At 43.0% G+C, this 13789-nt stretch overlaps 1 protein-coding gene across 4 annotated transcripts in view; it reads left to right on the top strand.

Annotated features, from left to right (window-relative positions):
* The window catches only part of LOC137628348 (AMMECR1-like protein), a 90618-nt gene that overhangs the window by 22018 nt on the left and 54811 nt on the right, over positions 1-13789 (top strand). For all 4 annotated transcript variants that reach the window (XM_068359512.1, XM_068359523.1, XM_068359517.1 and 1 more), the window contains one exon: positions 935-1098. In XM_068359512.1, coding sequence (XP_068215613.1) covers positions 935-1098 — 164 coding nt within the window. The remainder of the gene's footprint in view (positions 1-934; positions 1099-13789) is intronic.

Below are 13789 nucleotides of genomic sequence, written 5' to 3'. Positions count from 1 at the left end.
TTTTCATTGCATTTCCTCACTTTAACTTCCATTAGGGAGAGACTGTGGTCCTAATAATATGGGTATTTCTAGCTGAAATTCCATCAGTCTCCGTCCTATGCTAAGGGAGGTGCTTCAATTTAGACATATTTTATTTAAAAGTGTATTAGAACTCACGTGGCATCCCTGATACAGTCCTTATTTTTCAAAGCATGCTAATTAATTTTGTTACGCACCCTTTTCCAAGTCATATATTAATTACAGCATCAGTTATCTTCTGCTCGGGTGTGTGTTCAACCTTTAGTAAAATTATAATTTGTATCAATGAAAAAACAAATTGACATCTTTCAAATAGTGTTAATACTGTACTTCAAATAATTTAATTTTGTTTTGCATGAAAGTTCTTCATACACAGTCCCCGTATTGATAATTATTTTATAGGAGAATTATCTGCAAAGGTTACAGAGACCATGGGTTTCTTAATAGGGCCAAACACTCATGTTAACTCAGGTTATTTCAGTTTGTTTAAAACATCATTCGTAGAATTTTAGATTTTTACTTTTTATTTCTTCAGTCAGTTGAAGGCATATAAAAGAACAGGGTTTGTACATAAGATTACAAATCTTTTTACAGAATACAGTATTTATATAGGTATGAGGCTCTAGTTATCAAATCCATAGAAGAATCGTTAATTGAATATTGATATGAGAAAATATTAAAGAAAAATAAGTCTGATGTTTTATGGCTTTTCTGTTCTGTATCTTGAGGAAAGCAAATAGTTACTCATTATAGTATATCAAAGTTCAACAATATGGTTATATTTTACTTTGTGTTGATTCTTAAAAGTGTCCATAGTAATCAAGAGGTCATGCTATCAACTGAGAGCCTATGTGAATGTTTGTTGCTGAAAAATTTAGTGTCTGATATTTGCCATTAAATATGTTTATTTTTTCAGGTTTGCTGTTACAATGGCACAGCCCCAACAGCTAATGGTACTTTACGAAATGGCCTTACTCCAGTAGCTAGCCCAGAGATGTGCTTTTACTGTTTTGATGTTCTTTATAGTCATCTGCACAACATGGAGCCCCCTGGCATTCCAGATTTCACCAATGAACCTTTGTAAGTACAATTTGTCTCTCCTTCATTGCCTGAGTGGCAATGAAGGAGAGAGTATTTTTTTTTTAAGTGTTAAGTATTATTTGACTTCTAAAAAGTTTTTATTTCAAAGAAAAAAGAGGTACGACAATACTGTATCTCAAAAATACAAGAATTTTCAACTACTGTACTGTAATTAGCATGGAAGGTAACCCTGATGTAACTACATGCTTATTTGTTCCGTCACTAATACAAACCGACAGTATTTATAGGGGAAAATATTTTCAGCGAAGTTGAGACTTTTAGCGAGGGTTAACCATCCACCCGCTAGTTAGCGTTGGGGGTTAGTCTGCTACCCCCCTCACTCACACACCTGGGCTGAGTAACCACTTTAGTGTCTCGGTGGAGAACAGATGTTGCCGCTCACCTCCCTTTTGACTTGCCATTATTGACTTAATTGCCTTTTAAGCTTCTTTTTAGAGTGTTTGTGTTTTCTCTTTGACCGTCCTCATGCAGACTTTTCCAGAACCTGAGGGCTGCTCTTGTGGGACTTTCATGTCCTCTGTTGATATGGACCCATATTTGTTGTGTCCGACATGGTCAGGGCAACACCTGCCTTGAATGCTAGGAGTGGTCTACCTCTCGGTGCGAGAGGTTTGGGTGCCAGCGCAAGAAGTCCAAGAGAGATTCTTTGCCTTCGGGGTCTTCCTCGAAGTCTAAGAAACCTCAAACTTTTTCCTTGACCCTCGATATCGTCCCGAAACTCCTGTTCGATCGATCTCCCATGGGGAACAATCGAGAAGAAGCATAGACCGCTTAACACCAGGTCGACCACAAGGTTCAAAGGACAGGACTGTTTCCCTTAGAGATGCAGTTCTGACACCCCTCGAGCAAAGGCTTCTCTTTCTCTAACATATTGCAGGTTTGGCCGTAGCTATGTATGGTCGGTCCCTGTCGAAGGAAGCATTGCTGGAAATCCTTCAACTTAGTGCTGAGAGGAAGCGTACACCGGCTTCCTCTGAGGTGGAGCCCTTTTCACTGTCGAGTGTGGTTCCGTATGATCCCAAAATGTCTAATACCTTGACCTCGGAAAGGTCCTGCCCCTCCCCTTTGTCTGCTGCTGTAGCCGAAGATTGTGGTCCCCTCCATGCTGAGCCGACTCTTCCGTCAGGGGGTGGAGCAAAGTTTGAGGTAGATCTCTCCTACGGGTGGCCTTAGAGACCCTATCCCAGAAAACTAACAGACGCCATTGTGCCTCTCCTTTGATGCCTCTCCCTGTGGAGCAGACCTCCTCTGCGGAGGAACCTCGCCACCACGACGAGCTCCCAGAGAGCGTAGTCCTCCTCGACACTCTAAATGTACTGCTTCTCCTTCTTCTTCTTCTGTCAGGAGACGTCTCTACAGTTCCTCCAAGGACCGACAATCTTCTCCCTCGCCCGCTAGACGTTCATTTTCAGCGTCTCATCATTCGACAGCTGCCCATTACTCATTAACCGGTGACCGTCCCTCGTCACCTCGAGATAGTCATTCTTCATCTAGAGATCGTCACTTGTCACTATCACTCCTCGCCTTGTCTCTCGGCATTGCGAGATCATCAAAGGCCGTCTCGCCATCAGCCAGCACGTACTCGCCACTCGCTTGCGTCTCTGGACCCTCCTTTGACACTCTGTTCGCCAGTCGGTCGTCACTTGCCAGGTGTTCATTGTTTGTCACCTGCTCGTCGTTTGCCAGTTTACAGGCGTTTACCCTTAGGGTGTTCACAGACCTCTCGGGGCTCACCTACTCGCTGTTCGCTAACTCCTCGCCGTTCGCTAACTCCTCGCCGTTCGCTAACTCCTCGCCGTTCACCTAGATCCTCTGCTTTGCCTAGTCGCCTTACGGCCCCGCAAGCGCCGATCACCAGGACTGGATCGTCACTCTCCTGTTAACTCTCACTGGTCGGCTCATAATTGCCGGTGGGCAGTTCAGGACACTCGACCATTACGTAATCATCACAGAGATTGTTCCCATCGTCCTTCCCTTGAGAGTTCTACTCTCCCATGTCAGCGATCTCCACTCTGTCAAGAGGAGCCTCCTGTTAACAGGTATAGTACTGAGCCTTTGGGCCCTAGGGAAACTTGTTCCCCCAGGGTTAGGCCAGCTTTTACAGTTTCAGGTCCCAGAGCCTGTACCGTGGGGACCAGCTATCTCCTAATATCTCAAGCATAGCGGACGTTCGGTCTTGTTCCCTTCCAAGGGGGAACCTTCGAAAGTCCAGCAACCCTCTGCATCTAGAGCCACTCGCTCATCCAAGTCTGAGCTAGAAGCCCTGCTGGTGTCAATTTTAACAGTTAAGGGTCCTAATCTTACCTCGTTCCAGGCTCCTAGACCCAGATCTCCAGCTCATAGCCTTCCGAGGGATCATCCAGTCTGTACTGTTCAGGAAGGAACCCTCCTGGTTTTGACACCTTGGTCAAGGAAGTGCGTCTGGCCATTACGGGGGTAATTACCAGTACGCCGAGGATTCCTCTGGAGAGGTCAGCTTCCCCGTCTGTGTGTGTGTAGGGAAAGGGAAAATGAACCGTAACCAGAGAGAGGGGTCCAATGTAGTACTGTATACTCTGGCCAGTCAAAAGATCCCATAACTCTGTAACGGTAGTATCTCAACGGGTGGCTGGTGCCCTGGCCAACCTACACAGTGCATAGGCCGCAGGCCGTGCATATAACTCTGTTTACGGAGGTGTATGGTTTCTTCTAGCTACGTGCAGAGCACTTTATGGAGAAACCTTGGGTTAATGCCAAGAAGTCTGTCGCCGCGGACTTCCACCCTCCTAAGGGGTAAGTCATCCCCTATAAATAACGTTGGTTTGTATTAGTGACGGAACAAATGACAATTTGAAGCAGTTTATATTTTTCCTAACGATACAAACCTGTAGCTATTTATATAGGCTGGCCTGCCAGCACCTATCCCCCTTGAAGTCCTAACTGCAAGGAAAAGTGGTTACTCTGCCCTGGTGTTTGAGTGAGCCGGGTAGCAGGCTACCCCCGGCTAACTAGCGGGTGGGTGGTTAACCCTTGCTAAAAGTCTTATGGCTTATCTCAGCTTTGCCTTAAGAAATATCCCTTATAAATAGCTACAGGTTTGTATCGTTAGGAAAAATACGAGTGATTTTCAAATTTATCATTTCACATAGACATTGCTGTCTTTTCTCAGAAAGAAAATACCTTGAAAATTTAAACACTATACTCTGGTACAACCAATAATGTTTCCAAACAAGGACTTTATTGTTTCATTATACTTGCAGTGATAATATGACATTCTTTTACAATACTGTACCATTGACGACATCAAAGAACTGCGTGTTGAAACTAGTCAGCCGTCTCATATTTTCAACATGTTGAACTGGACAGGCCAGTCTAGCCAAGACTGGTAGTATCCCCCGCTAATCTGTGTTGTGTGTAGGGATAGACTAGCACAAAGACTGAGCTGACCCACCTAATGTGACAGGTATCAAAGGAAAATCTAAGGGAGCAGTCTGCAATGGTTCTGGTTGATAAGGATCATCCCTATTCTCTCTCTCTCAAGTGAAAATCAAAGGAATACTGAAGCGAATGCTACTTTAACTGGTAGTTGCAAAGACCAAAAATGTTTGTCATAGTATTTCATTGTACAGTAATTTACATAACAGTTGATAAGTATGTGACATTTTATCTCTATCCTAATGTTATCTAATAATTTTCAGTGTACAGTAATGCTAAATACTCATTATATTTCATGAATATAATTGCTTAGCATGTCTTTGGTATGATGTACCCTAAACCTTGTGCTGATATACATGTCGAAAGCTGGAGAGGCCTTCCAATGATTGGCCTGTTGTGATGTATCTTAATGTTGTAATCAACCTTTTCTCTGTATGTATCGATTTTCTCATTTCTGTACAGTATCTTCCTTTATTATTTTGGGAGACACAAGTGCTAAAAGGATTCTGAAGACATTGCCAGTTATTCAAAAATAATTTGGTTTATTTTCCTGCATTTTCTTTAACAAAGACATGTGCAAAAAACTTCTCTTTTTTCAGCTGTTCACCCATACAACATGCTTTTTCTTACAAATATCAGGCTCCTCTTCCTCTTGTAATAATATCACTGTTATTATCACTGTTATTTTTCTTGTACTTGGTGCCATTATTTGAATATCTATAGATTATATGCTGTTGGGAAAAGGGAAATAACTAACCACATGTCGGAGAAATGCTGCACTCTCTCCCATGCATGTATGATACATGACTAAACGTTATGTAACCACGTTTACAATCCCCTTAAAATGTGCTGGGGAGCAAGGTCTAAATATGTAAAGAGTAAAGAATGAAATTCTCTCTCTCATTTACACACACAAGTAAAATGTAACTGATATAGAGAAAAAGGATGAAGATATCTCTTTACTTGTAATGACTTAAAGGTTTTTAGATGATTTTTCAAACAACTTAAACTCTTTGCCATTAAGTACCAATACAAATCAATAAAAGGTTTCCCATGGAGATTTGGAAAAACAAGGGTCAGGAATGGAATTATAGAATTTCATAAGATCTTATGGTGTCCATTTCCTTTTGTAGAGACATGCTAGTCCATTTATGGTATTGTTAGCCCAGGTAAGAGAGACATCATATGCAAAGGCCAAGAAAATTGAATTTGTATGAAATAATGCTTTACACAGGAAATAGAAATAGATTTAGGTATTTAATTCCCATATACATTACATTAATAAAGCCCCCAGGTAATGGCAACTCTTGATTACAGGTTGGGGGTTTCTCTAGGGACTTGCTGGCAAGTCAGTAGCGTGTGTGGGTATTTTTTTATCTGACTAGAGCGGCCGTCTAGTCTAGGGTGACACACTCTTTGCCAGTCCCTTATGTGTATGGCCAGTTTTAAATATTAAACTTAGCCGGTGAATATATATACAGTATAGCTTACGTCTCCGACGGTCGACAGATTCCAAAAACTCGCGAGCGATCGCCATGAAGGTTGCTGGGTGTGCCCACCAGCGCCAACTATCGGCCAGATACCGCATATACTTCTCAACCAATTCAGTTCTTCTCTGTCGGTTGTAGTGACAGCATTGGTTCCGCTCGCGCTTAACCTCAAGTTTCTACTGATTGGTGAAGTACTTGTTCATGGTTATATGGCTTTCGCCGTGTTGGATTATTCTCAAACAATACGATCTTCAAAAGAAATTCTTTTGAAAGGAGAGAAAATTTTTTTTTTTTTTTTTACCCTTGCTTTTTTAATCTCTCTCTGGATTTTCCATAGATAAAAGATGGCCGACCCTTCCCTCAGTGTACGGAAGTGTGTTAAAGGCTTTTAGTAATTATTTTATCACTTTATAAATTATTGTTGATATTTATAGATTTACCTCTATACATTTTATATCTCACCCGCCTTTATTAGGCCTCTTCGATTCGATTTCCATTTATACTAAACACCGAGATAAATTTTATATTTTTGTTTATAAGCGACCTTTGCCTATTCTTTGTAGGCGGTCCTGACTTGGAAAACGAAGTTGAACAACGTTGAGCCCATTCAACTTTTATATTTGTTTAGATTGATGAGATGAATATTTTTAGAAAACATTTTAAGAAATTTATTCTGAATAGTCTTTGTGATGTTTTCAAAGATGAACTAATGTTTGGTTTATTTATGCTACGCAGTTTGCACTCTATCGTTACGATAGAGAAAGAGAGAATCACGGTTTCATTTTGCAGAAAGAGTAAATCGATTTTGACGTTTTGTTCATTCTTCTTACAAACTGAAGTTTTTTAAATACTAATTTAAAGGAACATGTTATTTTTAAATATAAAACTTACCCGCTGGTTATATAAAGAGCTGAAGTCCCCTGACACCCTGGCAGAAATTCAAATTCTTGCGCTATCGAAGATACGGCAGGTGTACACCCGCACCCTAGCGGTAGCTCAGGTGGAACAACAACACACCTTCAGTTCTTCTTCTGCCCGCCTAGCTGGCTGTCATATTGAAGTTCACTCTCGTGGTTTTACTCTTTTGGGAAGTCGTTTGGTGATGTACGTTCTTTTCTGAGTTTAAGCTATCGTTAATTGTTTTCTCTTTATTCTAATCTTGAAATCTTTTTGTGTGAGGTTATCTTTATTAATATTTCCCTTATTTTTTGCTTGTCGGTCTTTCACGTAACCATTCAAAATGGCCGACTCCTCCCCTGCTTTACGTAGGTGTGTTAGTGAAGGGTGTCGTACTCGACTTCCTAAAGGATCTATTGATCCTCATAATATTTGTGTGAAATGTAGGGGTAAATTTTGTTCATTTGATGATAGATGTAATGAGTGTCTTTCTTTAACGGATGATGATTTTGTAACATACGAACGTTATGACTAGAGAGGGATAGAGTTAGGCATAGTTCTTCACGATCTGTGGATAGAGCCTTACCTAATGTTAATGTTCCTAATCCTATTCCTTCCCCCGTGGTGGTAGATCAGGAACCTTCTATGAAAGACATGTTTACCGCTGTTTTGACTCTTGGTGAGAAAGTCGAGTCCTTAGCGGCAGATAGAAATACGATTTTTTCTGAGTTAAAGGTACTGAAAAACCGTGATTCTGTTGGAACTGTGGAAAGTGTTTCGGGTCTGAGGTTAGTGTACCGAAAAGTCGTGAATCTCTCTGTAATGTGAAAAGTGTTTCTAATGTGTTTAGTGTTGCGGAGGGTGCGTCTGCACGATCTTGTCGTTCACCTAGCCTAAGACCTCTTTCGAGCTCTCGAACCCATGGGAGAAGTAATGTCGAACGGCTTAAGGGAACGAGAAGCGTCATCAATCGTGCAGACGTTCCTGTGGCCGTAACTCAGGCCGTTCACCCTCATCGTAGGAAAGGTGAGGTTCATGCGTTATCCCCGTCTTCCGATGAAGGATCGGGTAGTGAGATCTGGCGTCGCGTGTCAAGACCGCTTAAACGGACGCATGAAGTTACTTAGCGTCAGGAATCGCCTGTGCGTCCAGGATGTAGTTCGTGGGACTCACCGGAACGTTTTCGTTCTCCCATCGCTTGCACTCCGGCTAAGCGTCCAGATCACCGTGTTCGTGTTGATAAGATTCCTTCCGATTCAGACCTTGTTACGATTCATGCTCCTCCTCTTCCTTCAGATTGCCTTTCTTCTCCCGAAATACGTGGTGACGTTGGAACGAATATTCCTTTGAGGAGTTCTGTAGATCCTAAATGGTCTATGCTTGTGACTATGAAAGAACAACTCTCGTCGTTTATGGATTCTTTTCAACCAGGTGTTGGCAGTATGTCTGGGCGTCAGGCGTCAGACCAGTTATCGCACAGGCGTTCGATGGTCTCTGGTGCTGACGAGTTATCGCTTAAGCGGTCTCCCATTCATAGTGTTCAACACCAGGTTGTTTTTGATGAGTCACGTCAGAGAAGTTTGGTTGAACGGTTTTCGTCTTCTGGTCGTGAGGAAGAACTTCGGCGTCGACAAGTGGACGCGACGCGTCAACGTTTTGAAGTAGTGGATCACCCGCGTCAACAACTAGTGGACGCTTCGCGTCAAAACATCGATTCTCAGCGTCAACATCTTGACAGCTTTGATCGTTCGCGTCAACAGTTTTCGGACTCTACACGTCCACTCAGCAATCTTCGGCAGTTGCCTTCTGAGTCCAAGCGTCAATCTGGTCAACAGCAGTCGGACTCTAAGCGGTCTCGGCAGTTGTTAGTTGACGAAGAACGTCTACCCATCCATGTTTCACGTCAATCAACTTCGACCTCTCCCCGTCAGTTGGATGCAGATATTGGCTTTGACAGGCAGTCTCATCCAGACTTTGTTCCTTCAGTTCAGGCTGCAGCAGTTGCTGCACTGCCAGAAGACGAACTTGAGGAAAAGTCGGATGTGGACGAGCCTATAGAGGAAGTTTCTGAGAATGAGGAAGAGAAGCATTATCAACATGCTGTGGATCTTCGTAAGTTTATGTTGATTCTTACTGGAATTTTTCCAGATCAGTTTACTCCTGTGGCCCCTCGTTCTCCACCTTCTGAGTTCATCTTAGGTAAAGCAACCAAAGTTCCAGTTTATACCAAGATGGTTCTTTCTCGGTCCTCTAAACGCGCCTTGAAATTAATGGGTTCCTGGTTGGACTCTAAGAAATCTTTTGGCAAAACGGCCTTTGCCTTTCCACCCACTAGGTTGGCTTCTAAATCTAGTGTGTGTTACGAGACTGGTGAAGTGTTGGGCTTGAGTTTTCCTTCGTCTGCCCAAGGGGATTTCTCAAGTTTAGTGGATGCGTCTTGCCTTAAGGAAAACGAAGATTTGGTGGTCTATTCCAGAGTTCGATCATTTGCTTAAGGGTCTTTTCAGGGCCTTCGAGGTGTTTAATTTCTTAGACTGGGCTATGGGAGCTTTGAGTAAGAGGGTCTCAGATATGAAGGACACGGACACTAGTGGACTGGTTCATTTGATGTCCTGCTTGGACAAAGGTGTGAGGGATGGCTCCAACGAGTTGGCTGCCTTGTTCACGGCTGGAATCCTCAAGAAAAGGGCCACGATGTGCTCTTTTCTCTCTGCAGGAGTGTCTCCCTACCAGAAAACGGGCCTTCTTTTCGCTCCTTTGGCTAATACCTTATTTCCGCAAGAGTTGGTAGGCGAAGTTGCCACTGCTCTCACGCAGAAGGCCACGCATGACTTAGTAACCAATACGACAAGAAAAGTTTTGCCTTCGACGTTTTCCTCTCGTAAGCCTTAAGGAATCCTCTTCTGGTTTTCGACCTTCTCAGTCCTTTCGTGGGAAATCCTCTGGAAGGGGCTCTTTCAAACCAGAAGGAAGGAAACCTAGAGGCAGAGGAGGCAAGTCCGGCCAAGGTAAAGTCTGACTGCCCTTTCCTTCAGACAGCAGTGGGTGCCAGGTTGACTCACTTCTGGGAGGCTTGGGAGAGGAATGGAGCGGACCCCTGGTCCGTCCAAGTGTTAAAGGAGGGTTACAAGATCCCCTTCCTGGCAAATCCTCCTCTAGTCACAGATCCGGTGGATCTTTCGCCCAAATACAGAGAGGGTCCGAAGAAGCAAGCCATGCGTCTTCAGACGTCTCTTTTATTAGAGTAGCAAGCAATAGAGGAAGTGCAGGATGTAACTTCTCTGGGGTTTTACAACCGCCTTTTCTTAGTACCCAAGAGTTCGGGGGAGTGGAGACCGGTTCTGGACGTAAGTGTTCTAAATGGTTACGTCCAAAATTCGACGATCACTATGGAAACTCAGAAGACAGTTCTGGCGGCTGTGAGGAAGGACGATTGGATGGTCTCTATAGATCTTCAGGACGCCTATTTCCACCTTCCGATTCATCCCAGCTGCAGACGTTATCTGAGGTTCATGGACGGAAACAAGGTCTTCCAATTCAGGGCTCTTTGTTTCGGACTCTGCACGGCTCTTTTATTGTTTACCAAGATCATGCTGAATGTAGCAAGCATGCTGCATTCGAGGGGAATCAGAGCCTCTCTGTATCTGGACGATTGGCTGATAAGAGCCTCCTCAGCCGATTGTTGTTTGAAGGACCTAAAAATGACTTTGGATCTAACCAGAGAACTGGGCCTCCTGGTGAGCTCGAAAAAATCGCAACTAGACGGCCGCTCTAGTCAGATAAAAAAATACCCACACACGCTACTGACTTGCCAGCAAGTCCCTAGAGAAACCCCCAACCTGTAATCAAGAGTTGCCATTACCTGGGGGCTTTATTAATGTAATGTATATGGGAATTAAATACCTAAATCTATTTCTATTTCCTGTGTAAAGCATTATTTCATACAAATTCAATTTTCTTGGCCTTTGCATATGATGTCTCTCTTACCTGGGCTAACAATACCATAAATGGACTAGCATGTCTCTACAAAAGGAAATGGACACCATAAGATCTTATGAAATTCTATAATTCCATTCCTGACCCTTGTTTTTCCAAATCTCCATGGGAAACCTTTTATTGATTTGTATTGGTACTTAATGGCAAAGAGTTTAAGTTGTTTGAAAAATCATCTAAAAACCTTTAAGTCATTACAAGTAAAGAGATATCTTCATCCTTTTTCTCTATATCAGTTACATTTTACTTGTGTGTGTAAATGAGAGAGAGAATTTCATTCTTTACTCTTTACATATTTAGACCTTGCTCCCCAGCACATTTTAAGGGGATTGTAAACGTGGTTACATAACGTTTAGTCATGTATCATACATGCATGGGAGAGAGTGCAGCATTTCTCCGACATGTGGTTAGTTATTTCCCTTTTCCCAACAGCATATAATCTATAGATATTCAAATAATGGCACCAAGTACAAGAAAAATAACAGTGATAATAACAGTGATATTATTACAAGAGGAAGAGGAGCCTGATATTTGTAAGAAAAAGCATGTTGTATGGGTGAACAGCTGAAAAAAGAGAAGTTTTTTGCACATGTCTTTGTTAAAGAAAATGCAGGAAAATAAACCAAATTATTCCAGAAATTATTTTTGAATAACTGGCAATGTCTTCAGAATCCTTTTAGCACTTGTGTCTCCCAAAATAATAAAGGAAGATACTGTACAGAAATGAGAAAATCGATACATACAGAGAAAAGGTTGATTACAACATTAAGATACATCACAACAGGCCAATCATTGGAAGGCCTCTCCGGCTTTCGACATGTATATCAGCACAAGGTTTAGGGTACATCATACCAAAGACATGCTAAGCAATTATATTCATGAAATATAATGAGTATTTAGCATTACACTGAAAATTATTAGATAACATTAGGATAGAGATAAAATGTCACATACTTATCAACTGTTATGTAAATTACTGTACAATGAAATACTATGACAAACATTTTTGGTCTTTGCAACTACCAGTTAAAGTAGCATTCGCTTCAGTATTCCTTTGATTTTCACTTGAGAGAGAGAATAGGGATGATCCTTATCAACCAGAACCATTGCAGACTGCTCCCTTAGATTTTCCTTTGATACCTGTCACATTAGGTGGGTCAGCTCAGTCTTTGTGCTAGTCTATCCCTACACACAACACAGATTAGCGGGGGATACTACCAGTCTTGGCTAGACTGGCCTGTCCAGTTCAACATGTTGAAAATATGAGACGGCTGACTAGTTTCAACACGCAGTTCTTTGATGTCGTCAATGGTACAGTATTGTAAAAGAATGTCATATTATCACTGCAAGTATAATGAAACAATAAAGTCCTTGTTTGGAAACATTATTGGTTGTACCAGAGTATAGTGTTTAAATTTTCAAGGTATTTTCTTTCTGAGAAAAGACAGCAATGTCTATGTGAAATGATAAATTTGAAAATCACTTGTATTTTTCCTAACGATACAAACCTGTAGCTATTTATAAGGGATATTTCTTAAGGCAAAGCTGAGATAAGCCATAAGACTTTTAGCAAGGGTTAACCACCCACCCGCTAGTTAGCCGGGGGTAGCCTGCTACCCGGCTCACTCAAACACCAGGGCAGAGTAACCACTTTTCCTTGCAGTTAGGACTTCAAGGGGGATAGGTGCTGGCAGGCCAGCCTATATAAATAGCTACAGGTTTGTATCGTTAGGAAAAATATAAACTGCTTCAAATTGTCATTTGTTCCGTCACTAATACAAACCAACGTTATTTATAGGGGATGACTTACCCCTTAGGAGGGTGGAAGTCCGCGGCGACAGACTTCTTGGCATTAACCCAAGGTTTCTCCATAAAGTGCTCTGCACGTAGCTAGAAGAAACCATACACCTCCGTAAACAGAGTTATATGCACGGCCTGCGGCCTATGCACTGTGTAGGTTGGCCAGGGCACCAGCCACCCGTTGAGATACTACCGTTACAGAGTTATGGGATCTTTTGACTGGCCAGAGAGTACTACATTGGATCCCTCTCTCTGGTTACGGTTCATTTTCCCTTTCCCTACACACACAGACGGGGAAGCTGACCTCTCCAGAGGAATCCTCGGCGTACTGGTAATTACCCCCGTAATGGCCAGATGCACTTCCTTGACCAAGGTGTCAAAACCAGGAGGGTTCCTTCCTGAACAGTACAGACTGGAAGATCCCTCGGAAGGCTATGAGCTGGAGATCTGGGTCTAGGAGCCTGGAACGAGGTAAGATTAGGACCCTTAACTGTTAAAATTGACACCAGCAGGGCTTCTAGCTCAGACTTGGATGAGCGAGTGGCTCTAGATGCAGAGGGTTGCTGGACTTTCGAAGGTTCCCCCTTGGAAGGGAACAAGACCGAACGTCCGCTATGCTTGAGATATTAGGAGATAGCTGGTCCCCACGGTACAGGCTCTGGGACCTGAAACTGTAAAAGCTGGCCTAACCCTGGGGGAACAAGTTTCCCTAGGGCCCAAAGGCTCAGTACTATACCTGTTAACAGGAGGCTCCTCTTGACAGAGTGGAGATCGCTGACATGGGAGAGTAGAACTCTCAAGGGAAGGACGATGGGAACAATCTCTGTGATGATTACGTAATGGTCGAGTGTCCTGAACTGCCCACCGGCAATTATGAGCCGACCAGTGAGAGTTAACAGGAGAGTGACGATCCAGTCCTGGTGATCGGCGCTTGCGGGGCCGTAAGGCGACTAGGCAAAGCAGAGGATCTAGGTGAACGGCGAGGAGTTAGCGAACAGCGAGGAGTTAGCGAACGGCGAGGAGTTAGCGAATGGCGAGGAGTTAGCGAACAGCGAGTAGGTGAGCCCCGAGAGGTC

The sequence above is a fragment of the Palaemon carinicauda genome, chromosome 2, assembly GCF_036898095.1.
Source record: "Palaemon carinicauda isolate YSFRI2023 chromosome 2, ASM3689809v2, whole genome shotgun sequence".
Classification (NCBI taxonomy): Eukaryota; Metazoa; Arthropoda; class Malacostraca; order Decapoda; family Palaemonidae; genus Palaemon; species Palaemon carinicauda.
The sequence above is the reverse complement of the archived record's forward strand: the minus strand, read 5'-3'. Positions and strand labels throughout refer to the sequence as shown.